This window comes from Pyrenophora tritici-repentis, chromosome 2 (assembly GCF_003171515.1).
Source record: "Pyrenophora tritici-repentis strain M4 chromosome 2, whole genome shotgun sequence".
In the NCBI taxonomy this organism is placed as follows: Eukaryota; Fungi; Ascomycota; class Dothideomycetes; order Pleosporales; family Pleosporaceae; genus Pyrenophora; species Pyrenophora tritici-repentis.
In genome coordinates, this window is record NC_089391.1 from 1700180 (window position 1) to 1725469 (window position 25290).

Here is a 25290-nt window from a genome sequence, read left to right on the forward strand (position 1 = left end):
CGAGCCACGTTTTCTTAGTGTTTATACCGTATACGCCCTTGGCACATACACGTACATAGCGCAGTAGTCAGATTTTAACTACAATGCATATGATAAGCTTCCTCTGCTGCAAAGGGCAACTGTCAGGGTCGTGCAGGATAATAGGGCGGCGGCAGTAGTGGTAGGGCAGTAGGGCAGAGGCGGCAACGCGGGCGGAGCGGTCTGCGCGATGTGGCTGAGGGGCGACCATGCCTATTGCGGCCACATTGAACCCCTCGTCTTTGCTGCGACTGGACACCAACCCCACCTTGTTCTCGCGGAGCGTGCAAAGGGGCACAGCACGACCGCTTTTCTGCATCTTCAACCCGTCAGTCGCTTTCCCATTGCTTCATACTTCCCGGTGAAGATTCTGCGTCTGTTTTCAGCGTCCCACCGCCCGCCACCAGCTGCCCCGCAGTCGTCACATTGGCCGCGCGCCTAGCTGTGGACATATCTCCCGCCGCCTCCCTCCTGCCTTGTTGTGCCTCGTATCCGACTTTTGCAACATCAAGTGCTTCAAACCACCCCGATCGCTATTGTGTTCTTGACAGCTGCTCTTGCCTGCTCATCATCTCTACCTCATTCCCGCTGCAACCGCCATCATGGGCGATCTCGCCAACCGCAAAGTGTTCAAGGTACTTAGATAGCCTTGCACCCCCCCAAACCGGCTTATGGCGCCCACTGACACGTCCCAGGTGTTCAACCAAGAATTCATCGTCGACGAACGCTATAATGTGACCAAGGAGCTCGGACAGGGTGCCTACGGCATCGTATGGTACGCCTCGGACCATGGTAACATGCATGCCATATGCTGATTGTGCCCTTTAGTGCGGCCACGAACAACCAGACAGGCGAAGGCGTGGCCATCAAGAAGGTCACGAATGTCTTCAGTAAGAAGATTCTTGCGAAGCGTGCCCTGCGCGAAATCAAGCTGCTCCAGCACTTCAGAGGTCGGTCGATTACACCCCGCGACTACTCCTGATACTAATGCATCACAGGACACCGAAACGTAAGGACAACCCTGACCAAGCACTGAAGGCGATCCACCCGCTCCACACGATGCTAAATCCGTCGCACAGATAACATGCCTCTACGACATGGACATTCCTCGTCCAGACAACTTCAATGAATGCTACCTTTACGAGGGTATGGCCCCGTTCATGCCATATCCAATAACACCATGCTGACGATGGTGCAGAACTCATGGAATGTGATCTGGCAGCCATCATCCGATCTGGCCAGCCCTTGACCGATGCCCATTTCCAATCATTCATCTACCAAATTCTATGCGGTCTCAAGTACATTCACTCCGCAAACGTCCTCCACCGAGATCTCAAGCCTGGCAACCTACTCGTCAATGCCGACTGCGAGCTCAAGATTTGCGATTTTGGTCTGGCTAGAGGTTTCTCCATGGATCCCGAAGAGAATGCGGGGTACATGACAGAGTATGTTGCTACTCGATGGTACAGAGCTCCTGAGATCATGTTGAGCTTCCAGAGCTACACAAAAGCTAGTATGTAATTAGCCTATATCCCGAGGATGCAAGCTAACCCGTGATAGTCGATGTATGGTCCGTAGGCTGCATCCTAGCTGAACTGTTGGGAGGCAAGCCCTTCTTCAAGGGTCGCGATTACGTCGATCAATTGAACCAGATCCTACACTACCTGGGAACACCAAATGAGGAGACACTTTCCCGCATCGGCTCGCCCCGTGCACAAGATTACGTGCGCAATCTGCCATACATGCAGAAGATTTCATTCCAATCGCTCTTCAGAAACGCCAACCCTGATGCGCTCGACTTGCTAGATCGCATGCTCGCCTTCGATCCCTCAAGCCGTATCTCAGTCGAGGAAGCCTTGGAGCACCGGTACCTGCAAATCTGGCACGACGCCTCAGACGAGCCATCGTGCCCAACGACTTTTGACTTCCAGTTTGAAGTTGTCGAGGAGATTCCTGAAATGAAGAAGATGATTCTAGATGAAGTCAGTCGGTTCCGCCAAATGGTTCGCGTACAGCCCGGTGCAGGCGCCGGTGCAAACCAGGCGCCACAGGTCCCGATACCCAACAACTACGACCGCGCTGGCTACGAAGACCCAAGGCCACAAGAAGCCTTCAATCAGGGTGGGTGGAACGGTAGCGATCTAGAGCGAGATCTTCAGGGTCTTGATGGTCGCATGCGATGATTGGGTTTCGACGGCATAGTATTGGATACAAGACGTGTTTTCGTTAGCTAGAGTGTATTGCGGAAACAGTTCAGGCAAAATCAGCCCCCGAGTAATTCTTATGGTATACAACTATGTTTATTCTTCCATGTACCTGAGTCGCGTTGCGATACAAAGTCCCGGCAATCTATGAGCGGCAACAGTAATGCTCAGACTGATGTACCATTAGACTATGCTATCTAAGCATCAGGTTAAGCTGTATGGCTCTTCGTTACCTGCACAAAATACTCTCGTGGGCATGGCTCACAATATGAGTAGGGTTGGAAATCTTTATTGAAGTAGTATATGAATGAATATGACGAGTGGGTAGGGTAGTGTAGTAGCTTGAAGTCTGATGTCAAGTCCGTGCGCCGGACCAGGGTCCTCTAGCGCGATAATTATTTCTCCATCTCCAGAACTTTTGACACCAACTCGAACTTTGCGCCATCCATAGCGACAATCGAACGACGCACAATCCACACAATGTCGCCCACCGCAGTCGATTCGAGCAACAAGAGAAAGAGGTCTCACAAGAGCAAAAAGGTCGCAGAAGTAGCTGTGCCGGCGCATAATGGCGTAGAGAAGGCGCGCAAGAAGGCTCGCAAGGAAAGAGAGGCCGAAGCCGTTGTGGAGGAGCCTATTGTTGAAAACGATACTGAAGAGGAAGATAGCGACGAGGAGGCTGAGGAGAAATCTGCAGAGGTAGACGTTGCTGAGGAGAACGAGGACAAGGACGACGAGGATGAGGATGTGGAAGCGCAAGACGATGACGGCGACAACGATGATGCGCTAGCTCAACCATCTGGTGCCGCTGGCAGCTCCGACCTCACCTCCGGAACGACCATGCCCATGGCGAACCCGACGGAATTCGCAGAGCTTAACCTCTCTGAGCGGACAAGGCAGGCCATTGACGGCATGGGATTCAAGACTATGACGGAGATCCAACAGAAAGCTATCCCGCCTCTTCTTGCTGGTAGGGATGTGCTCGGTGCGGCCAAGACTGGCAGCGGAAAAACGCTGGCCTTTCTCATTCCTGCCATAGAAATGCTGTCACAACTGCGCTTCAAACCGCGCAATGGTACAGGTGTCATCGTTGTGTCGCCTACAAGGGAGCTGGCCCTGCAGAGTGAGTCCGGCCTTAGTCTAGCCTAGGTCACAAGGAGTAGTAGCTGATTCCATCTACAGTCTTCGGAGTTGCGCGCGAGCTCATGGAGCACCACTCACAAACATTTGGTATCTGCATCGGAGGAGCCAATCGAAGCGCCGAAGCCGATAAATTGAGAAAGGGAGTGAACCTACTCATTGCCACACCTGGTAGGCTGTTGGATCACTTGCACAACACGCAGGGATTCGTCTTTAAGAACCTGAGATCTCTCGTTATCGACGAAGCAGACCGTATCCTCGAGGTTGGATTCGAAGATGAAATGAGGTCGATCATCAAGATCTTGCCCACCGAGCGTCAAACGATGCTGTTTTCTGCCACACAGACGACAAAGGTTGAGGATCTCGCGAGAATCTCGCTCAAGGCCGGTCCTCTTTACATCAACGTCGACCACCGAGCCGAGCACAGCACTGTGCAAGGATTGGAGCAGGGCTACGTCTTGTGCGACTCGGACACCAGATTCAGACTCCTCTTCAGTTTCCTGAAGAAACACCAAAAGAAGAAGGTCATTGTCTTCTTGTCGTCATGCGCATCTGTGGACTTTTACAGCGAATTGCTCAATTACATCGACCTGCCTGTTTTGGGACTGCATGGCAAGCTCAAGCAACAGGCGCGGACGAACCGCTTCTTTGAGTTTGTGAATGCTCAGAGTGGCACGCTCATTTGCACAGACGTCGCTGCTCGGGGTTTGGATATCCCCGAGGTGGATTGGGTAATTCAGTTTGACCCACCAGACGACCCAAGGGATTATATTCACCGAGTGGGACGAACTGCAAGAGGCGCCAACGGTAAAGGACGAAGTTTGATGTTCCTTCTACCGTCAGAGGTTGGCTTCCTGAAACTGCTGAAGGAATCGCGTGTGCCGCTTGTTGAGTTTGAGCTGCCAGCAAACAAGATTCTGAGTAAGTTTACTAGTACTTGATCATCACATCATATCATCCCTAACCACCAATACAGATATTCAATCTCAACTAGAAGCGCTCATCTCGAAGAACTACTACCTCAACAAGAGCGCCAAAGATGGGTACCGATCATATCTCCAGAGTTATGCTAGCCACAGCCTGCGTTCGGTCTTTGACGTGAACAAGCTTGACCTAGTAAAAGTTGCGAAGAGCTTTGGCTTCTCAACGCCGCCAAGGATCGACATCACTCTAGGAGCGGGGTTGAGTCGCGACAAGAAGGTAGAGGGCCGGAGAGCATATGGAAGCCAACCGCAGCAGGGACGGCGGCCCATGAAGCCAGGCAAGAGGTTTTGAGCCTAGCTGAAGCCCCCATCGGAAGTGCATTGTTAGGAGTTTGGCGTGCAAAATGGCATGTGGGCCGACATATTTCCATGTACATGATATAATCGAACATCAAGTCGTCGTTTCACTTGTGAGTCTTGTTGGTGGTGACAGTGTCACGACACGATGGGTTCAAGGGGAATGTGCACATGTGGGAAAAGAAGCCAGGGCAAGCGTGGTACAGCGGTAGCGAAAAAGTCAGCACGCCACTAAACCGGTGAAGATTAGTGTTTCTTTTGTGCCAACCACTAAGGCTGCAGTAGTGGGAGAATGCCTTTGAGTCGCAAACTGCCAGTTCATCAGGCGGTGCATGGTTGCGGAACAACTTCACACCAAGATAGTCGCATTTGGCACTTCTCCCATATTACTCGATGTCATTTTGCGATGCGCTGGCATGTCTCTTAGCCGAACAGACCAATGACGTCTCTTAGGCGTGGAACGGATGCGTCCCGCGCACGGCGGGCTCGGCACAATCACCCTGGTAACGGAGACGGGTGCTAAGAAACCAGCTAGAGGCCGTCTCATGACGACTTGGATAGGGAGCGTCTGGCGGTGAGTGCAGGCGCGCATTGCAATGTGATTGTGACGGGGAACGAGGCAGAGTAGAGATTAGGGCGTCGGGCATCTGGCGTTTGGGATTCATGGGCATGGGAGGGGAGGGGTAAGAATAGCATTGGGCGGCGCAGTTGCTTTTCCCGGGTGTCGACACTCTAGCATTCGCGGACAGGCACAGAGTTTGGTCGAGAGCATGCGCCTACGGACCAGTAGATGCACGGCGTGCATAGTCAACGGCATCCACGAACTGCGGTCGTCGTCGTGGTGTTGCGCGTTAAAGGTGGCTGGGCATGTGGCATGGCACACACAGGTCATCAAGGAAGCGAGCTGTCACGACAACTGGCCTGGCTGTAGCAGCATTTGGTAGTCGACGGGCGCCGAAAGTAACCAAAGTTATGCACTGTGCTAATGCTGGGATCCAAGTGTTATTGACATCTCCGATCGCTTTGAGCTCCTCAGGCCCCAATCAGCCTCACGGTTAGCGCCAGGCCGCCGACAAGGATCCATTTGCTGTTCCCTAGCCTCGACCCAGCTTTCTCTCCACTACGGCTGGACTGTGTGTGTTTCCACGCCAGCCTCTCCACCAAATCCAGCTCCAGCTCGAGGGAGCTTGTCGAGGCATTGTCACCCGCAGCACATTCGCTGCCTGCGGTCTACTCTTTCTGGCGCCGGTACGTTACTGTGCTGCACTGTGTTGCCCTGGGTGGGTCGGTCTGTCCTGCGTCGGCTGCTAACATTTGCGCCGCAGCCTCCTACTGTGAGAGTACTACTGTGCTCGCCGGCGCCCAGCTCCAGCGCTGAGCTCGCTCGCCATTGTCGCGGAGCGTCGCACGCTGCAGAGCTGCCTCGCACCGTCCACCCGTTTGCTGTTTGCCCCAGTCCAGGCGTCTGCAACTGCAACTGCAAATCCCCGCCCACGTTGATTGTTGGCGCTCGAGCGTGCGCGCCCTGTCGCCCCAGTAGCACCACAAGTCCTGGTTGCGCAGACGAGAAACAGCCACGCAACCGTTCTGCATTCGCTCCCTAATCCGTCCCTTTACCCTCTCCCACGGATCCACGAGGAAAATAGTGCCGGGCATGTCGTCGCTCACCAACCCCGCCTTCTGAGAATCTTTTGATTCTACGATGGTTTTAGACATCAACAGACCTCCTCTTCCGGCACCTACTGAACCTTCGACTCTCGATTCCGCAGACGACTCCAGTCCCACCATAGACGACGTTGATACAAACGTCTCCAACCGCACTGACAGAACCTCTTACTCCGTCCCCGAAGACGGCACCCCCATTACTATCAACACTACCACGCCCACCAAGCCCCACGGCGGCGGCAGGCTCCACAAAAAGTTCCCCTCGCAGACTTCTCTGCTCATCGAGTACTTCGAAGCAGAAGACGAAATAGAGGGCACAGTCCGTCCCAGTGTGCGCGTAAGGGTCACTCCATCCTCTCGCAAGGCCCAAAACAACGCCGCAAACGATCACATCCACATAACCCAGGCGACCCGCCAACCCCGCAAGGCCGCCTATACTCGACGCATCCCCATTGGTCAAAGGCCGCGCGACGAATTCATCCGAAATCCAGCCATCGACTGGCTAGGCGGCTCCGACATCTCTTCACTCCCTCCAGTCGACATTGAGGTACTTCCCAACCTCAGCGACGTCTCTACACTGGGAGGCCGATTTGTTCCTATGCCCTCAGACGTGTCTTCTATGCCAGCTGACAGTATGACGGGCGCAACAGAAATTATCCCCCCTGCGCGCCGCAGGAGCAGGAGCTTGGAAAGGGACGAAGTCACCGACTCCATGGTCTCTGAGGCCATTCAAGACACCCTGAAAGCACCCAAACACCAAAGAAGCAGAAGTCTCAGCAAAGACCGCATCACACAGCGCGTCATGGAGAAATTACAACAGCAGGCTGCAGAAGGCGCCACTCACAAGGCCAGAGCTTCAAAGTCCAGGGAAACTTCCAGGATCAGGGACGACACTCTTTCTTCCCCGCGCAAGTCGCATCGAAGGAGAAGCAAGGATGTCGAGCAAGTGAGTGGTGTCAGTGGCACAGACTCCAGTATCCTGTCTTCAGGCGGCGCTGACCGTCGTTCTGGAATTTCGGGCACTTCCTCTATTAACAACCCAAAACTACTTGCTACAGTTGAGGATGCGATCAAGCGCCTCATTCTTCCCGAGCTTAACGCACTAAAAGAAGAGAACCGCACTTCAAGGAACCTGAGCAAACTTGACCGCGCCAATCGCGACAGCATCGCCACATATGACGGCCAGGAATCCACCACAAGCTCTCGAGACCCATCTAGACGGCGCGTCTCCAAATCCTCAAGCGCACCCAAACTCCACGGCAACAAGCCCAAGGTTGTTCTCAACCGAGAGGGTGATGATCCCGGAACTGTCCTTTCTCCCGGGTCCAGCCGCAAAGGAGAGCGACGGTCAAGCCGGGGTTCCATCTCAAGCTACGCAGACTCCACCACCCGTGAGGAGAAAGAGAGATTCCACAAGCGAAAGAGCAAGGACAGTATGTCTCAGCGAGACGCAGCCCTTATTGGACTTGCCAAATCCGGGCTCACCACTGCTGCCCTCAAACACCACACATCACGCGAAGAGAAGCGCGAAGAGAAGGAAGAGGAGCGCAAACATCGCAAGCATCGCTCTTCCCGCAGCAGTAGGAGTATCTCGGAAAGTGTTGCAGAAAGCGTGCGTGAGGAGACCCGCGTCAAAGAGCGCGTCCCACCGCTACCCTTTAATCACAGCGAGCTGATCGGAGGATCTGAGCTCACCCGCGATTCGATCCTATCCGCCGAAACCGAGACGAAAGAGAGACCGCCATCAAGGTCGTCTGTAAGTACCGGTATAACGGGAACAGGCGCTGAGACACCTATTCAACAAGTGCCTCGGGGCTACGTTTCGCCTTCCCCGCGCACGCCCACTCGCACACCGAATGCGCTTCAACAAACGCTCGGCACTTCCCAAAGCAATCGGTCCAGCCACGATGTACGAACCGAAACTCCGAAGAGCGACCGCAGCTACAAGTCTCGCCCAAAAGATACCACTGATGCCAGCTTGTCTGCTGCAGCTGCAGCAAAAGTCCGCGCAATTGAGCGTTCTGAGCCTCAAGCATCACAATACGAGATTGAGAGCGAAACGCAATCAAAACGCGGTGTCAGCCCGATCCAGAGCGAGGCCAGCTATCAAGAAGATGCTCCGAACAGCGCCTCGCCTCGGCGCTTCCACTCCATTCGAAGTGGTCCTTCTGTGTCTTCACTTGGCCATCAATTCGAGCGACGAGCGTCTAATCTTTCAATCGCATCCATGGATTCCACAGCCAGTACAAAGGCCGCGCGGACTCGCAAGCGACCCCAGGGCGTTACTCTTGAGAGTAAGAAATCGATACTCAACGAATCGAGCTCTCCCAGGGACACTGACGAGTTCTTTGAACGCAACCACGAGAAGAACGAGATGTACCGCCGAGAGCTTGAGGATAGCTCTATGGCATCAGTCAACTACAACCGCCTGACTCAGTACACTGATGATAGTACCGACCAGTATCTCGATCGTGAAGTGAAACCGGATCTGCAAACCATTCGCAAGATTGGTTCTAATCCCGAATATGTTCACACGCCACTTGCAGTGGAATCAGCCGTTGCCTCTCTGCACGACCCATCCACCATCAGCGTCCGGTCATCAATGGCGTCGAGCCCGCTGAAGAAGAGCATGCTGTCACAAGTCAGCACTAATCCGGCTTATGTACAGACTGACCAAGTACCGGCAGGCGAGAGATGGGCCGCCATCCGCGACAAGGCCGAGGCACTGGTTCAAGGACGACAGGCTGAAACCTCCCCGAGGCATAGTATCGCCCGCGAGGATTCACCCAGGCAGAGTGTTGCTCAATCTGAGGACGCCGAGTCCATCGATGAAGCACCTCACATGCATCACAGTGCTTACCCAGTAGGCGATGATAACATGATGCCTGAGATCGGATATGGGATGGATGACGAATCCGATGTGACTACCAACCCCTCCATCATCCAAGGTCCAGGAGACGGTTATCACGACCGTACCGACAACCTACTTGGTCGACAAGAAGAGCGAGAACGTACTCCCACCTCGTTCAATAAGGGCCCTGCTTTCGCTGCTCATCAAAGGCACGATCAGCAGAGCCCAGCGTCGTTTGACGATCAGCGCCAGCCCTCCGTAGAAAGTGACTACGATCACCCTTATGCAGGTGAGCCACATTACGAGCAGGCAGGCTATGCGCAGAGTAATCGCACTCCTTTGTCAGGCCAGACCGGCTGGAAAGACGAGGGTTACCAGTCGGCTAATCAACGTGAAGCGTATACTCCTCAGGGTCGCAATCACTCCAAGATGCTTGAGGATGACGGCTACGGTGACGAGTACGATGATGCGGACCTTGGCGGTCCAGACATGTTTGCTGATCGCACCACCAAACACGACCGACACGTCAGCGGTAATTCGCATGGCATGACCTCGCCCCTTTACGACGCAGCCACTGGCAAGGGTATCGATCGCATTCAGTCGAAGGACATTGTGGCGCTTATGGATCATCTCACTGTTCGCGACGCCCAACGTAATGCGCGTGATACCGAGATTCTGGTTACCCTTGTCCGAAGCGCGGCGGAGATGCGCAACCAATTGGATGACCTCAGGCAGTTCATTAAGACTCAAGACAATATGATCATGAACACAACCGACAAAAGGGTCAATCTTGCCGAGCAACGGATCTTGGGTGGCCCTCGTCCTCAGCCAATGACACCTCCCCGCGTCAACCGATCGTCGGATGAGGTTGACATTGAGACCAAGAAGAAGAGTGTCTTCAGACGAGCACTCAAGGGTCTGAGCGCGGGTAAAGGGGACGGCGACATCAAGCACATTGAAGCAATGTTAGTTCAATTGCTTGGTGAAGTCGAGGGCTTGAAGCAAGTCAACCAACTCACCTTGGACCAGCAAGCCCGGTCAAATAGCCTCAACTCATATGAAGAGTTACGTGCAAGTGCCGATGCTGGTTATGAGCCAGAAGGTCGTGCCGACACAGCACCTTCACCTGACCAGTCGGGTTATCTCTCCAACCCCTCATCGTCACGGCGCATCCAGGATCTCCACTCGGGTTACGATGTCGTGCCTACTAACCGTATCAGCACGGTACGGGAAGAGAGCGACGAGGAATCTATTGGGCGAAACTCCCGCTACGAGAACACTGAGCGAATGACTACTCCGACTCAGGAGGCTTTCCAGGAGAAGCGTGGGTCACTAGAGACTCCATCACAGGCTTCAAGGGCTCAGAGAGACTCACAAAGCCAAGACAACACACCGAAGCGTAAGCACAAGTCCAACTCATCGTCCATCTTCGGCATCCCCAAGATTTCGCGATGGTCGAAGACGACTTCGTCTACGAATCCTGAGAGCCTACCACGCAACAGCGGTTCTGGAGACAAGCGGCCCTACTCTGCCCACTCTAGGTCATCCTCCCGAGATGACTACTACGATGATGAGGAGCCGTATGAGCAGCACGCTGACGATAGACTTCGCTCCAGCGCGTCTATTGACAGGCAAGAGCAAGCTTCTATCCGTTCTGTACGCTCTCCTTCCCCTCTCATCCCAGAGGAGCATCAGTATGAGATGGAGGACCCCAAGTACCAGGCTCATCGCAACTCGTTGAATCTGCAACATCCTCAACCACGACCTGGACCTACTGGTCGCCACCAGAGCAACTTGGAGACCCAAGCACAGATCTATGAGCCTGTTCGCTCCGATATAGGATCCCCTGACTACGATCAGTGGGGTAGCATGCCGTCGCTTGCTCGTAACCGCCTATCTGGCATGTCTGCGCCTCACGCTGGCAACCTTTCACCAATCTCGTCTGATGACTACAGTCAGCACTCTGCAGAGCAGCAAGCGGGTCCACCTCGCCCACCCAAGATCCCAGATGACGGACCACTTATTCCGCCACCGCAGACGCTTGCAGGCTATGGCCAGACCAGGCAGATGTACAGCTCGCCGAACGAGTTCGGTAGCCAAGGTGCTTTGACACCACTAGCACCTATTGCAGAGGTGCGTTATTCTCTCGAAACAGACAGGGGCCACCGCGTAAGTTAGGTCAGGCCCTGTATAAGAAAAATGCTAATACAACCCAAAGATGACGCCCACTGCATCGCCTCGCCCAAGTTCCCAAAATCTTCGTGGCAGTCCTTTGAACAGCCCGCAGCAGCGCAAGATCACTGGCCCTAGGGCTATCGGCACCAGGAGCCCTCAACCAAGCAGCCCACTGCAACATTCAGACACTGTCATCCGAAGGAAGCCCATTGCCGAGGACGAAGAGTCGCTACTCAGCTACCGCAGCAGTCTCGACTCGGAGATCTTTTAGGCGACTGATCTCAAGCCCAGCGTCTCGCTCAACTGCTTGAGACGCGCCGCTGTTAGCAACTGGGCGAGAAGTAATAGAAGGAAGGGTGATGCACGATTTCTCTGTCGTCGTACGAGCAGGAAGACCCGTCAGCGGTCTCCACTCAAACATGTCACTTTTGCTGAATGAAAGGAATGGGAAGTAATGTGGATGGACGGTGGGCAGGTGATAATGAAAACCTGCAGGTAAAAAAATATTCCCTTGGTTATAATGGCTGCTCTCTCGCTTTTCTCATTCATGCGCATATATCATTTTGCGAGCATGGCGTTTTGTTCTCGACGAGCGAGTAGGCTTGGACTGACGAAACTCGAGCATGAAGGGTCAATGTCTCTTTCTTTAATGAAGGATTATGACCGCTATTTCATGGCTTTTATGAGAGACGAATGAGGGGTTTTTGCATGCGCTCAGTTTGTAGTTTGGTACCAATGCATCGATGTATGCCGGCCTATAATGTTTTGTGTTATGTTTTGTGTTTTGAAAGATTATGGTCATGTGACTAGGACGATACCATGATGGACTATGACGGCAGCAACGAACATCTTCCAGATCAACTTCCTTGTCCACAGTCGCTCCACACCCAGCAGCACTTGACTAGTCAGCAAAACTCTCTTTCCCTCTTTCCCCTCTCTTCCTCATCGCCAGCAGCGATCGCGATGTCTATGACCCGCTGTTTATGAGGTGGCCGTGACATCATCAGGGTCCACCACCCATCCACCACTGTAGTTTTTCTCTCTCTCTTGCGTTGTACATCATATGTCGCATATGTCATCGTGCGTAGTATAGCTGATCTGTTTGTTTATAAAAGTCGTTGCTTACCCCTCTTGCTGTTGTATTCAATCATACCATCACAATTCATATCTTTTGATACTCAAACCAACAACCACAACAACCACACCGCGTTAATATACCCCTATACACGAAAGAACGAGCGAAGCGTAATCACAATGGCCGCCGAATACAAGAACACAAACGTCAATGAGCTCGCCAAGCAGGCGGAGCAGGACCTCAACAGCCACAGCGCTAAACATGGTCATGAGGTTGGTGATTCGAGTACGTTTATCCACCCCCTCCATCTTTTCAAACCTATGCTAACCCTACCCACAGCCGTCGAATCCGGCGTCGACACGGCAAACGTAGAACCCCACTTCGCCGGCGCAAACGTAAAATACGGCTCCGACGCCAGCGGCGCTGGCAACAACCGCGACATCCCCCTCGACGAAGGCGGTTCCATCAAGCCCAACGGCCAGCCTACCAAGGCTGCGGATTTCGCACATGGAGGTGTGGGTGCGCCGGAGGCGAGGGATCAGAAGTTTGCTGAGACGCATGGTGGGGATGACTCTGTTAGGGGGAATGTTAGGAATTAGATATCCATAATGAATGAATGTTTGTGGTTTTCGGGATATGTCCCATTTTGTTATCTTTTTTTGCTTTTTTCGGGCTTTCGGTGTTTGTGGGTTGTGTTTTGATTCATTGTTGCGTGATGTTTGGAGGTTGTGTGAAATTGATCGGATTTTGGGGTTGAAAGGTATGTGAGGGTTCAAGGCTAGTGCTGATGTGATTTTCATCTTTACACAAGACGCGGCAAGCCATCTGAAGTCAAAAAGAACAAAAGAGTGAAGGAGATGTCATCCTTGCACGGAACAATAACATGAAGGCACATAGCATGATCGAAGTGGAAGAGGTAAGGTTGGAACCAGAAGTAAAGACTTGAACGCCGAGGATACTATTGAATCTAAACCCAGGATTATCTCTAGGATGCCTCTTCCGAAGGCTGAGATATATCACTGTTGTGATGTTTGCGGTAATGCTTCGTAAGTGCATCTTTCCGTCGAAAGTTTCTTGAGCAACCGCGAAAATGACAAATTATAGGGGAGTTCCCTTCGTGCACCTGCTTCATATGTCTAGCCAGATTGCCACGACACCATGTGCCATGGAAGGACTTGTTGCAATCCCGGTATGGGCAGCGCATTTCGCTAGATTCCGGAAGACTACACTGAGAAATGTGGATACTGTTTACCTTGTTAGTTATCGAAAGTGTTTGGAAATTGAAGGCATCAGCTGACCTAGAACTAGATAGGGGATTGGATGGCTCGGTAGTGTGTGGCTCAACAGTGTCACGGTGGCTGGTTGTGTATACAGTCGAGAGGGTGCTGTCTAGATCCGTCGGTATCGATAGTCTCAACGGGTCCCACGGAGCGTCCTTGAATGATAAATTGTTAGGCAACAACCGCCGCTCCTGATAATGTTCTTCGGGATTGGCATGTTGGCTGTGAAGGTGTAAGCATAGTTCTGTGGATGTACAGAACAGTTGATTGTTACTTACAACGGACGTCTTGAAACTGAAACTGGTGCCTCGAGCTCCCCAATGGACGGCAAAATTTGTCGAGCAGATGAGGATACGGGCAATGTCTCAAACGAAACCGAGGATCCGAATGAAACTTGATGCATTTTTTTACCATCGATAGCCAGTTGTGGTATAACATCGAAATCTCCAGGCCGTCTCTCGTAGGCTTCACTACCATGTTCGCGCTGCGAAATAGGATCTGGATCCAAACACGTGACATCGTTTCTGACCATATATACAAAGGCGAGGTTGGTGGGGAGCGTTACGGCTTGAACGTTTGAGGTATGATGAGTTTCTGCGCGTTCTTCGCTAGCAGAATCGATGCCAGCAGCCAAATGTGGTCCATGGTTCAAGGAAGGATCACGGTTCTACTATCCATTACTCAGTGTTGATAGCAAGTGGGGTTCAGAAGCACTTACGTTCGAATGATGACCACAGGCCGTGCAGAGACGCTTGGCGGGGGGTGGTTCCTCCAAAGATTGTGAAATAGAGGGATTGATAGTTGAGAAAGGTTCGGGTGTACTGTTTACGGGCGTAGTGGTCTTCTTCCTGGCAATGGAATCTATGCAACGTGTGAGCGTGATGATGACATATGTATCTGGGGTATAGTTACTGTCGTAGCTCCTCTGTGCGAGCGCAGGACCGTATAGCAGGGTACTCAGAGCTATCCATTCCTCTTGCTGTGTTTTTCGTGGCCGATCATTCCTGCACTTCTTGGCTCCATGAGACGTCTCGTGAAGCTCCTTATTCACGAAATGTGTCTTGCATCTCTTGCAGTACTTCAGGTATTTTATCCCGACACCAGGTTGTTGTTCTTTTCTTACGTGCTGACGGTTCAAGTGTGTACGAACTCTAGACATGTTGGGTGCAGTCAATCCGTTGCATGTGGTGTTGTCGGGTGCAACCAAGATCTCCGCCTCGAAAATCGGACAGCCAAGTCCTCGCCCGACAGTGGACTCTACATCCATGTCTGGTGATATCGCCGGTGCTGTGGAGATATCCTGGGGCACCCTGCTGGAGCTTGTGTCTGTGGATGTTGTGTTCCTGGTACAGAGCTCTGTGACCTGCAAGATGTTAACATTGAGGAATTCTGCGCAACGAGCAAAAGCAAAACTTACAGCAGTATATATGGGTCGTTCAGATCCATGAGCTTTCTCTAAGCTCGGGGCGAGATCAGCCGTCTGTAGATCACGTGAAGTGGGCAGAAATTCAGAATCAACAAATTCGTGAAAATTTTGAAGGTCAGGATCGTTGGGACTGAGGTTGAAATCGATATTTCGAAAAGAATTGGAGTCAAATGCAAAGTTGTCCAATGCTTGTTGTCCAAAGTGAGAAAAAGGATTGACCTGATTTGGAGGGAAGTGTGCGGCATCAGCAAACACTGAAGGACTCAGTGGGCTGGGGTCTGGTGTGTCCATCGGATTGAAACAGGCAAGAGAAGGACGTCTGGAGGACCTGGAGGACTCTTTATCGGGGACAAGCAGTGGAATTTAAGAGATTGTTCACCACCAACGATTGGCCCAACGGGCACTTTCTCAGACGATGGCTTGTATATACGCACACTTGCGCACTTGTGCACTTGCACACTTGCACACTTGGACAGATGCCCGAACGGCTGAGAAAGGTAGCATATGAGTATTCCAGAGAGCCTGATCAGACGCCACGCAAGCCACTAGACTCATCCCATTGGCAAAACATGCATGTGGGCGTTCATGCCAAGGTGCCAACGCATGTGTCTGTCTGTACGATGCGTTATATGTCAGTGCTGAAACTGCGAAACTGTACAGTCCAGTAAGTGGTTAAGTAGGCAGTGTTCGGATGTTCATGTGTGCACTTGCAGACTTGCGTAGTCGACGGAATGCAGAGATGTAGAGGTTCAGCGTAGCGGAAGATGTGTAAACAAGTTCAGTGAGAAAAAGCCAACCACGGAAGTGCCTACCAGGCCCGGATTGCAGCCGCCGAAGCCGGACATCTTTGGGAAAGCGCAGCTCTCTCACCAGCACGTGACAAAACAGAAACACTTGCAACCTGAAATAGCACACGTGACTTGACGAGACCAGAGAATGTCTACCGCGGAGACTTGATTGAACGGGGGGTATCAGCGCGAAACAAAATCTTAACAATGACAACAACAGTTCATCTTGAACCCATGACGACTATACCACACTTCTATGCCCAGATGCCCAGTGTCCAACTCGCTCTTTCCCCGCCTTTGGTTGCTAGACTAGGGCCCATCATGCTCTGTCTCTGAGGAATGACCGACACTTCCTTTTCGCGATTCGCGCCTTGCAAACCATCTTTGAGGTATCTATCCCGCTCGACCTCTACTATGCCCTTGATACGTTGCTGAGCGGCCAGACTTGCGCCTGCCCACGCACCCAGCGTATCTACACCTCTGATCGCACCACCTATCAAACTCGCAGGTGGTGGGCCGTTACGGACAGCTAGTTCAGCAAACTTGGTGTCTATGGCGTCTTCTTCAGGCTGCTGGAATGCCGCTACTGGTGTTGATAGGGGACTGTTCCGCTCTAGTGACGAGGCTACCATGTCTTCGCCTTCTTGCCGGCGCATCTCGAACTCTTCCCGTTGACGGTATAGCTTCTCTTCGCGACGTGCGCTTGCCGTGCCGTAACTCTTGACAGGGTCCCAACCTTTGATCTTTACCAGTGCTTCCATCTCTCTCAGTATACGCGTTTTAAGGCCGGGGAGGTTCGACACGCCGCCTGTGATGATTATGCGCGACATACACATTCGGCGGACGTCGATCGGGAGTTGAACAAGCGTGCGGTAGATAAGGTGGTGTAAGGGGAGTTCCTCATCGTCGAACTCGTTTCGTGCTAGCTCTGGGGCGAAGAGAGCGTCCTCGGTAGGCTTGGCTAGTAATGCAAAGGGTACAGAAATTTCGATAGGAGGCGTGTGCTTCGGGAAGGGTATGGTGACTTTAGGCGGCGGAGACTCGATGGCATCTTCAAACTCTTCTAGTACAGGGGCCTCGCGTGCGGGAAAGTATAAGGTTCTCCGATTCGATCTCGGAATTGGTTTGCACCATCCAACACGTGTGAGAACTTCTTCGGCCTCTTCAAATGATATGTCTGACTTCTCTGCACCTGGTTCGGCGGCGTCAAGTTCAGCGTTCAGCAGTTTTGCCATTTCTTCGCTGAGCATCTTGCCTGCCCGAACGCTGCGCCTCTCTGCCAGCTCACGAAACTCGCATACAGCGGTTACGAGCGTCTCTGCCCAGCCTATGTCTACCACCAGCGCAGAGCGCAGCCCCGCAGCTACTGTCGATAGTACTGGAGTCGACATGAGGGTGATGCTCGGGGCTTGAAAGCTGGTAAAGAGCACGTCGAAGAAAGTCGACATGAGCGCATGTGGCATACGAGGTGGCATGGCGAGCATGATTCGTCGCGGCTTCGTGTCCAACAAGAAGTATTTGCTGTATGCCTCTCTCATTGCCCTCTCAAACTTGTCTTCTACCAGGCCCAAATCAACCTTGGTCAAGTCCATGCGATACAGCTCGTAATCGTGTCCCCAATCCTCTCCCGCTTTCCGCCGCTTCCTCTTCTGCGAATGCTCAGGATCCCATTGTCGGTAGTCGCCTATTCTGCGCTGCTCGTCAGGCCCGAATGGAAGGGTACATCGCGGGGCACTTTCGCCAGCGAATCCACCGCGGACATAACGCGACCCAACCTCAATTACGATGTATTCGTCTTCGGTACGGAAGCTGCCACCGGGCGAGCCAAAGGTAGCCGAGATGGTGCGCAGGAGCGGTGTCCGTGGTGACTCTCCAAGGTCGGCGAGACGTGGAGGCGGTCCTCTAGTGCTGCGGCTCAGGGTGCCCGAGACTTTGCGGTCGCCGCCAGAAGACATGGCTGTTCTGATAAGAAGTAGCGACTTGGAGTGGCTATATCATGGCAGCGCATTGCAACACAATTGTCTTGGGTGTTCTTTGGGTGCATGTGCTTGAGACGAGTGCATGCACTTATCGAGCTTGTTCGTTCCGGGGTTAGCGTTAGCGGATGGCCCGAGCTCAGGAAAAAGTTCGAGAGCTGCAATTCTACGCATTCGAGCTTGCGACAACCCCAATCGCGACTTCCCACACAACGCCGCAATAAACCACACAGGGTAGCTGCGTTCTGCGATTCGCATTGGACCTGCCCTACGACCGGATACTCACAAAATGGGTCTTTTCATCCTCTCGGAAACTTCGGCGGGTTACGTCCTTCTCAAGTCCAAGGACAAGAAGCTCTTGGGCTCAGACAGCAAAGATGCCTCAAGCGTCGTTGAGCAGCTCAAGGTGAAGAAATTTGCCAAGTTTGGCAGCGCCGTAGCTGCGCTCGAGCAGGCCGCCGCACTTCACGATGGAAAGGTCACGCCCATGCTGTCGTCTCTTTTGGACGAGTTGAAGGATGAGACCAAAGCTACCTGTACGACTTTTCGCTAGCATACGAAAAGAAGATCGCAGCTAACATCGCTCAAGTGGCCGTCGCTGATCCGAAGCTCTCAAATTCCATTGCCCAACTTCCAGGCCTCTCCCTCAAGACCGTGTCCGACTCCTCCACACAGGACGTATTCCGTGCGATCCGCGAGAACTTGACGTCGCTCCTCCCCGACCTCCTCCCCGCTGAAGAAGCCGCGACCAGACTCGGTCTCGCCCATTCCCTGTCGCGACACAAGCTGCGCTTCTCCCCCGACAAGGTCGATACCATGATCATCCAGTCAATTGCCAGTCTCGATGTCTTAGAGTAAGTTGGTCCATGGCCTTAGATGTGATTGCAGTATAGATGCTAACTTGGGCGTTCAGTAAGCAATTGAACACTTATGCTATGCGTGTCAAGGAATGGTATGGATGGCATTTCCCAGAGCTTGCCAAGATTCTCAACGACAACCTTGCATACTGTAAGCTCGTAGCACTGTCAAGCTGAGCCTTGCTAACATCTTCAGCTCGTGTTGTTCTTAAGATGGGCTTCCGAACAAAGGCTCGCGAAAGCGACCTTTCGGAAATCCTCCCCGAAGAGATCGAGGCAGCTGTTAAGGCGGCCGCAGAGATCTCAATGGGTACCGAAATCACAGACGAAGATCTCGAGGCCACTTCTGCTCTCGCTGAGCAGGTCGTAGACCTTACGGAGCACCGACAGAGCCTCGGCAGCTACCTGTCGAGCCGCATGCAGGCCCTTGCACCCAACCTGACTGCTCTGGTTGGTGAGCTTGTTGGTGCGCGCCTTATCGCCCACGCCGGATCTCTCATGAACCTTGCCAAGTCGCCTGGTTCTACCATCCAAATTCTTGGTGCTGAAAAGGCGCTTTTCCGTGCGCTCAAGACAAAGCATGATACACGTAAGTTCTCTTCATGCTACTATGACTTACTATTCATCTACTAACACTGTTTTAGCCAAGTACGGTTTGATATACCATGCCTCCTTGATTGGACAAGCTACTGGAAAGAACAAGGGAAAGATTGCTCGTATGCTTGCTGCCAAGTCTGCTCTGGGTCTGCGTGTCGATGCCCTCAGTACCTGGGGTGTATCGTCCGAGGACACCTCCAAGGAGCCCTCCGAAGAAGAGAAGTCCCAGCTCGGTCGTGACGCACGCCTTACCATCGAAAGGAGACTGCGCGCCCTCGAGGGCAAGCCGCTCAAGAGCTTGGCCAACGCCAACCAGACTGCGCTTGGTGGACAGAAGAAGTGGGAGGTCAAGGAAGCGCGAAAGTACAACCCAGACGCCGATGGTCTTACTGGTGACGAGCCCGCCGCCGATGCGCCCAAGGAGTCTAAGAAGGCTAAGGCTCCCAAGAAGCTGGTACAAGAAGTCGACAGTGACGGAGACGAGTCAATGGCCGATGCTGACGCCGGTGCTGACGAGTCCGACTCAGACTCAGAAGAGGAGAAGAAAACCGCAAAGGTCGACCCCAAGAAGGCTGCTAAGGAGGCTGAAAAGGCTGCTAAAAAGGCACGGAAAGCAGAGCGTGAAGCCAAGCGCGAGGCTAAGAAGGCAAAAAAGGCGGCAAAGGAGTCAAAGAAGTCTGACACCAAGGAAAGCAAGAAGCGGAAAGCTGACGGAGGTGACGATGGAGAGAAGAAAAAGAAGAAGAAGAAGAGCAAGGACTAGATGCGCAGTACCCCGCTTTTGGGACAATGTTGACGCTGCAACTTTATCTGTAGCCATGTTCTGACCAAAATGGGCACCGGCGTTTTCTGGGTTTGAGCTTGCTTTGTTTGGGCGAGCGGCGTATGAGGCAATGGGCATTTCTGTGTAATTTTACCTTTGCAAGTCCATTTTACGTTGCATGATGGGGACGCTGTGGATGTGGATGGATACCCGCCACTTGGTAGCATACAATTACATGTTCATAAAAGTTTGGTGTTGATCTCGTTTGCTATGTGATGCTTCACTGCGCTTGACCACAGCCTCCTACATGACTATCCTCATCTTCGTAGCCAGTGTTTTCCTTGTCATTAATGATTTCAACCAGATCTTCCCCATCTCAACCTGTTCACATGACGACCTCAAGCCTTGTCCACACGCCTCTTGATCTTCCTCCGCTTCTTGCTTGCACCCAGAAGCTTGTTAGCTATCTTGGGCATCTCCATATCCTCAACTCCAGGCGGGATGTTCGCCTCTTCCTCTTCGAACACCTGTTGAATGATAGCCAGAATATCAAGCAAGTCCTCTTCCTTGAACCGCGCTCCTGCCTATAAACCACTTGTCAGCATTTCCCTTCCAACAAACCCATAGCCAAAAAGAGAATAGAAAAGTAAAAAAGATCACTCACCTCCTCAATAATTAGTTCAAGCATAACCTGCGTACTAGGCCTCAGATTATACAACTGCAAATACTCTGCCTTATTCAAGCGGTACTTTGGCGCAAGCGCGCGGAACAAGCTGTGCGGGCCCCGGTACAGCGTCAGAGGCCTGTTTGGATGTTTTTCCACGGGCGAGCTGGTGGTGGTGAAGGCGGAGTTTTGGAGGTACGTGAGACCATCGCGTAGCATGTGGTTCAGACCAGAGGGCTTCTTGCGCTCCCGCGATGTAGAGTCGGTGCCCGTGTATTCGGCATCTTCGGCTAGAAGGTGCAGGAGGACTTCGTGGTTGGTGAGGAGGGCGGATTGGGGTTTGGAGATCTGGAGGGTGGGTTAGGGTGTTGGGGACTTGGGCGTAGGGGAGGAGCAGAGGGTTTAAGAGCACTTGGTGGGTTAATGTGGTAGGGGGGCTTACGTGCATGATGGCGATGGTTTGTGGGTTGAGATGTGAGTTTAGTTGAGTGGTGTGGGTGTTAAGTCGCTCTGCCTCGATGTCACGAGACTTGTGCGTAGAATCTGTGAGTATGCGTCCAGATTAGGCCTACCCACACCTGAGTTAGTCCAATCCTACACCTTCATGTTCCGCATTGCCCAAAAGAGGTTTGAAGAATAGAATGTTGGGTGAGAGTCGTTTTCCAAGCTCTAACGCGCCGAACTTGTGCTCTCAATCCATCACTGCAACGATCGACGTCCGCGCGTAACATATGTGCACGTGACAGAGACAAGTCTAGGAAGACATCGGGAAAGCGCGAACATGGAGAAAAGCAGAGAAAAACTAAACGACAAGGAATGACATACCTACCAGGATCTACCCCGAGCGCTTCGGCACAGAACTCAGTGTCGGAGTTAGAGTTTGAAAGTATCAATTAGTGATCGCCCGATGTTCCTGCATGCAGGTTGGCGGGTAAGTGATGGCAAAGCCAGAAGTGAGTAGTTAGAAAGGGCCTTGTGCTAGCGCCTTGGCAACAACCCAAGAACCAACCTTCAAGCCTTGGACGGTCCGGTGTCTTCTCGCGTCTTCTTGCCCAATACTCTAGCTCCCCTGTAGATAGACGTTTGTAGCAGGGTCACTTGACTTGAAGTGATTGGGGCTCAAAGGATATCACAGAGGGATATATATTTGGTGCGGTTATCGCGAGAGGTCAGGTCCCCACATGCAGCATGAAGAAAAATGCAGGCATGCCTTGGTATATGTATGCAGGTAAGCTTACCCTGCCTACCCGTGCGAAAAAAAATGGGAACATGTGATATTGGTCACGGCAAGTTCGTACGAGAAAACCCAGTCTGCTTTAAAATGTTTAATCTGCTATAACATGCTCATCGGAGTATTACTATTACGTCCCTTTGCTCTCTTTTGTGGGCTGTTCTGTAATACAGACAGATATCAATCCATGCCGCTGACGCCGCGCAAATGCTATGACATAATGAATAATCGCACCGTCGTACTGTAGGAGTCCTCGTATCGTAATTTTCATGTACCCGTGAGATCATTGCTTCAAGTAAAACACCTGGTCAAGTTTACTGATACAACGTTTATTTGTTGCCTCGTGTGATGTCGAAACGCTCTCTACCATCCGTGTTCCAGTCGGTGTGGCAGGCGAGAAGCTTATGTAGCGACTCTTGTCTTTTTAACGATAAAGATGCCGAGTTCAACGCCTTTTGTAGGTTCTCCATCGTAATAGTCTCGCTCTGAGACACCCTTGATTACTTCCTCGATCATGGCTGCGCTAGTGTATTCACTAGATGGAAGCTTCCTCGTCTTGGAGAAGTATGATGAGATGAGATCCCGGATCCGAGGTTTTTCCTGCTTTATCCACCAGTCGTCTGCCCAAGCAGACCTCGTCAATGGAACCTCCTCTTTTGCCGAATAGATGACGTTGTAGTCGGTGTTAGCCTGGCGTTCGGTCATAGCATAGCAGAACTTCCGCACTTGGCTTTCAAGACGACTGTACTCATCCAGGTAGTTTACCGAGGCCATTTGACCCAAGTTCTTTCCCAGCTCTGAATGAAGGTCATTTACTACTGTCATAGTTCGCAGGAGGGGATCTAGGATTGGTCCAAGATACTGCTGCGTGAAAGTCTTCGCACCAGTCTTGGTCGGGTAGATGAACAGGAGAATACCATCGTTGCTAGAAAGCTCGAGCAGGCGGTCGTACAACAGGGATCGCCCTCGAAATGTAAACATTTCCGAATATTCGTTCGTATTCGTAGGTGGAATGTATCTCTCGACAATGGATACATTGATGCTACCCGGTGGGACCACAGGCCTAGGTGATGGGGGCAAAAGTTGTGAGTCAAGCTGGTAGTCGGGGATGGCGACGGCACTATCAAAGACTTTGCTTGTGAAGTATGAGTCTCCTCCAATAGCGGGCCCAGGAGTCGATGGCGGGGATTTGGGAAGGTCCATGAGGGTGTAGCGGCCAGGAAGGGCATGAAAGACATTAATCCATGAAGTTTCCGTCGTAGACCTGTCATGGATAGAAGCGATGATTTGACCAAAAATATGGCCTGTTGTTGAAGGACAAGGGAGGGCATGGGACAGTATCTTGACGGAGTCATGATGTAGGCATCCAGATTCGGCCACTGCAGCTGCTTAGCACAAGAAAATGCTTACAGGACGGGTGGAAAAACTACTCACTGATGGTGCTTTTCACATCGTCTATCCAAGTTTCCATTCTCAGTGCGTCGGTGAACTCGTCGTGAGTTGGAACGATGATGGGCGCTTGAGCAGGGGCAGTTGTACTTGCAGTTACTCTCAAATTGGGTGATTTGCCCGGATCAGAACTGGGGGGTGAACCTAGTCCAGCTGTCCGTACATTCACAAAGGATCCCCAACTGATCGTCCCCGGCTCCGAGGGAGGCGTGTGCGTGGATATAATGTGTCCCAGACCAGCTTTGGCAGCCTTGGGAGTGGTAGCGGGGGCATGAATGTTGCTTTCGTGGTGCTCGAAAAGACCGAGAGGTGGGCTGAGCGCATGGAGGGGATCTTCTGGTTTTGAGAGTGGCCCGGCGCCTAATGGAGAGAAAGACTGATCGGTTTGAAGCGAGATGCGATCGGGGTGGGGCGCAGCAATTCCAAGCTGATCGAACGAGGGCAGACGCAAGTTATGCGCTGTCCTCAGTACAGTGGATGTAGGGAGCGAGGCGCTACCTGCGGGAAGACTCAAAGTCAAGTCAAGATCTGGCCGCTCCTCGATCGTAGGAGTCTTCAAGGGCTGTGGCAAGTCGAAAGGGTGCGGGAAAGGCTGAGGGAAAGAGTCTTCGAGGAACGAAGGCATATAGCTTTGGTGAGCTATGTCATGATAAGGACCCGCATCTACACCTCCATCGGGCGTAGCTGGAACAGAGCTGGGCTGGAAAGCTTCGCGGGACTGGCATGGAAAGTGTGAAGAAGTCTCAGTTTGGAATTGCTGGAGGGCAACACGTGATGGGGACTGGGGTTCGGTCATGGCAAACCAGATGTCCGAGGATGGGTGGTTGGGCACAGGGCACGCTATAATGATGGCGTTTGCTGGGTTGGACAGGCGCACAGAGACGTGGCTGAAGTGGTGTTGTCCAAGTACAAAGGTCCAAAGTTCGCAGTACTGCGGGGCGGCAGTCACGGGCAGGTGGGAAGATGGGATTGAACAGGAAGGAGGGTGACAGTAAACGAGTGAATCAGCTGGTCAAGCGCGATGGAGAACGATGGCAATTACAAGACCCAAGCCGCATCAGCAAACAAGGCCGGTGCAGTGGGAGCGTGGTGGCTCAGGGCGGGTTGCGGAGTGATTACCCGATGTTCGCTGCAGTTGATGGTGGTAGCGTGGGCAAGGGTCTCAGCAGATCTAGACCTCGCCGCAAAGAATTTACAACACAGCATTGGCGTGGCCTGACCGAACCTTGTCTCATCGCCTGCTACGTGCATGTCAGCCGATATCAATTGTCAGAAAAAGTCATCGCCAGCCTTTCCATCGGTGCTTGCCTGAACCGCTACGGCCATTGTTGATTAGTCCCGCCGACGAAGCTGAGTAGTGGGTCAGACTCTGCACACTAGCGACCTACACGATGCATGCCAAACATGCCGCACCCAGCTGATGGCCTCTTTTGGCCCGCACTTATATTGCTCATAGCACTCTTTCTGTCGCAGGTGCAATCTCCAGCCCGGTCGCTCATCTTCGATCGCTTTCGTGCGAGCCACAGCAGCACGTACCCTTGCTGTTGTTCCAGAAGGCCATCTACGCACACGACCCTTGGGACCGCCACACAAACCTGCTGCGCCTTACCGTATGGAGAAATGATCCGTGCGCATCTAGACTGCCCGGCCACATGTTAATGCGCTACCAAACCATAGCCACCGTGTTATAGTCTCTTATCAGATTCCTTTTGGGTCTGATGCATCGAGACACCAGCGCCGTCGTACTCTTGTCAAAAGCACTCACTGCGGCACATGGTCCGCTGCACGTGTCTCGGTACTTAGACTTCCCGTTTTGCATTTGACGACTAATCACTTTCGCAACAGCGGGGG

At 52.5% G+C, this 25290-nt stretch overlaps 11 protein-coding genes across 11 annotated transcripts; 7 read left to right on the forward strand and 4 right to left on the reverse strand.

Moving 5' to 3' along the window:
* Positions 1–620: 620 nt before the first annotated feature.
* On the forward strand, positions 621–1000 carry PtrM4_061120 (SPS1, Serine-threonine protein kinase; the record flags this gene model as incomplete). The annotated part of the gene is made up of 3 exons (XM_066105530.1): positions 621–653; positions 714–793; positions 847–1000. The coding sequence occupies 3 exons, from the start codon at positions 621–623 to the stop codon at positions 998–1000; spliced, it is 267 nt and encodes an 88-aa protein (XP_065964157.1).
* Positions 1001–1115: 115 nt separating this feature from the next.
* On the forward strand, positions 1116–2201 carry PtrM4_061130 (SPS1, Serine-threonine protein kinase; the record flags this gene model as incomplete). The annotated part of the gene is made up of 3 exons (XM_066105531.1): positions 1116–1164; positions 1217–1531; positions 1579–2201. 3 exons carry the CDS (start codon positions 1116–1118, stop codon positions 2199–2201), a joined length of 987 nt encoding a protein of 328 aa, XP_065964158.1.
* A 501-nt stretch (positions 2202–2702) lies between these two features.
* Positions 2703–4637, forward strand: PtrM4_061140 (SrmB, Superfamily II DNA and RNA helicase; the record flags this gene model as incomplete). The annotated part of the gene is made up of 4 exons (XM_066105532.1): positions 2703–2921; positions 3123–3345; positions 3405–4283; positions 4339–4637. 4 exons carry the CDS (start codon positions 2703–2705, stop codon positions 4635–4637), a joined length of 1620 nt encoding a protein of 539 aa, XP_065964159.1.
* A 1707-nt stretch (positions 4638–6344) lies between these two features.
* PtrM4_061150 (Atrophin-1 domain containing protein) lies at positions 6345–11336 on the forward strand (the record flags this gene model as incomplete). Its single annotated transcript, XM_001932865.2, has 1 exon — positions 6345–11336. The coding sequence occupies one exon, from the start codon at positions 6345–6347 to the stop codon at positions 11334–11336; it is 4992 nt and encodes a 1663-aa protein (XP_001932900.2).
* Positions 11337–11376: 40 nt separating this feature from the next.
* On the forward strand, positions 11377–11604 carry PtrM4_061160 (uncharacterized protein; the record flags this gene model as incomplete). Its single annotated transcript, XM_066105533.1, has 1 exon — positions 11377–11604. The coding sequence occupies one exon, from the start codon at positions 11377–11379 to the stop codon at positions 11602–11604; it is 228 nt and encodes a 75-aa protein (XP_065964160.1).
* A 983-nt stretch (positions 11605–12587) lies between these two features.
* On the forward strand, positions 12588–13007 carry PtrM4_061170 (TT-ORF1 multi-domain protein; the record flags this gene model as incomplete). Its single annotated transcript, XM_001932866.1, has 2 exons — positions 12588–12693; positions 12748–13007. 2 exons carry the CDS (start codon positions 12588–12590, stop codon positions 13005–13007), a joined length of 366 nt encoding a protein of 121 aa, XP_001932901.1.
* Positions 13008–13962: 955 nt separating this feature from the next.
* On the reverse strand, positions 13963–15405 carry PtrM4_061180 (uncharacterized protein; the record flags this gene model as incomplete). Its single annotated transcript, XM_066105534.1, has 4 exons — positions 13963–14355; positions 14407–14549; positions 14601–15051; positions 15106–15405. The coding sequence occupies 4 exons, from the start codon at positions 15403–15405 to the stop codon at positions 13963–13965; spliced, it is 1287 nt and encodes a 428-aa protein (XP_065964161.1).
* Positions 15406–16156: 751 nt separating this feature from the next.
* Positions 16157–17857, reverse strand: PtrM4_061190 (actin; the record flags this gene model as incomplete). Its single annotated transcript, XM_001932868.2, has 1 exon — positions 16157–17857. The coding sequence occupies one exon, from the start codon at positions 17855–17857 to the stop codon at positions 16157–16159; it is 1701 nt and encodes a 566-aa protein (XP_001932903.1).
* A 310-nt stretch (positions 17858–18167) lies between these two features.
* On the forward strand, positions 18168–20191 carry PtrM4_061200 (Nop multi-domain protein; the record flags this gene model as incomplete). The annotated part of the gene is made up of 6 exons (XM_001932869.2): positions 18168–18414; positions 18468–18732; positions 18792–18886; positions 18932–19324; positions 19380–20007; positions 20149–20191. The coding sequence occupies 6 exons, from the start codon at positions 18168–18170 to the stop codon at positions 20189–20191; spliced, it is 1671 nt and encodes a 556-aa protein (XP_001932904.2).
* A 302-nt stretch (positions 20192–20493) lies between these two features.
* On the reverse strand, positions 20494–21207 carry PtrM4_061210 (putative rna polymerase iii subunit c17 protein; the record flags this gene model as incomplete). Its single annotated transcript, XM_001932870.2, has 3 exons — positions 20494–20679; positions 20760–21107; positions 21202–21207. 3 exons carry the CDS (start codon positions 21205–21207, stop codon positions 20494–20496), a joined length of 540 nt encoding a protein of 179 aa, XP_001932905.1.
* Positions 21208–22392: 1185 nt separating this feature from the next.
* Positions 22393–24235, reverse strand: PtrM4_061220 (uncharacterized protein; the record flags this gene model as incomplete). Its single annotated transcript, XM_001932871.2, has 2 exons — positions 22393–23369; positions 23425–24235. 2 exons carry the CDS (start codon positions 24233–24235, stop codon positions 22393–22395), a joined length of 1788 nt encoding a protein of 595 aa, XP_001932906.2.
* Between the last annotated feature and the right edge of the window lie 1055 nt (positions 24236–25290).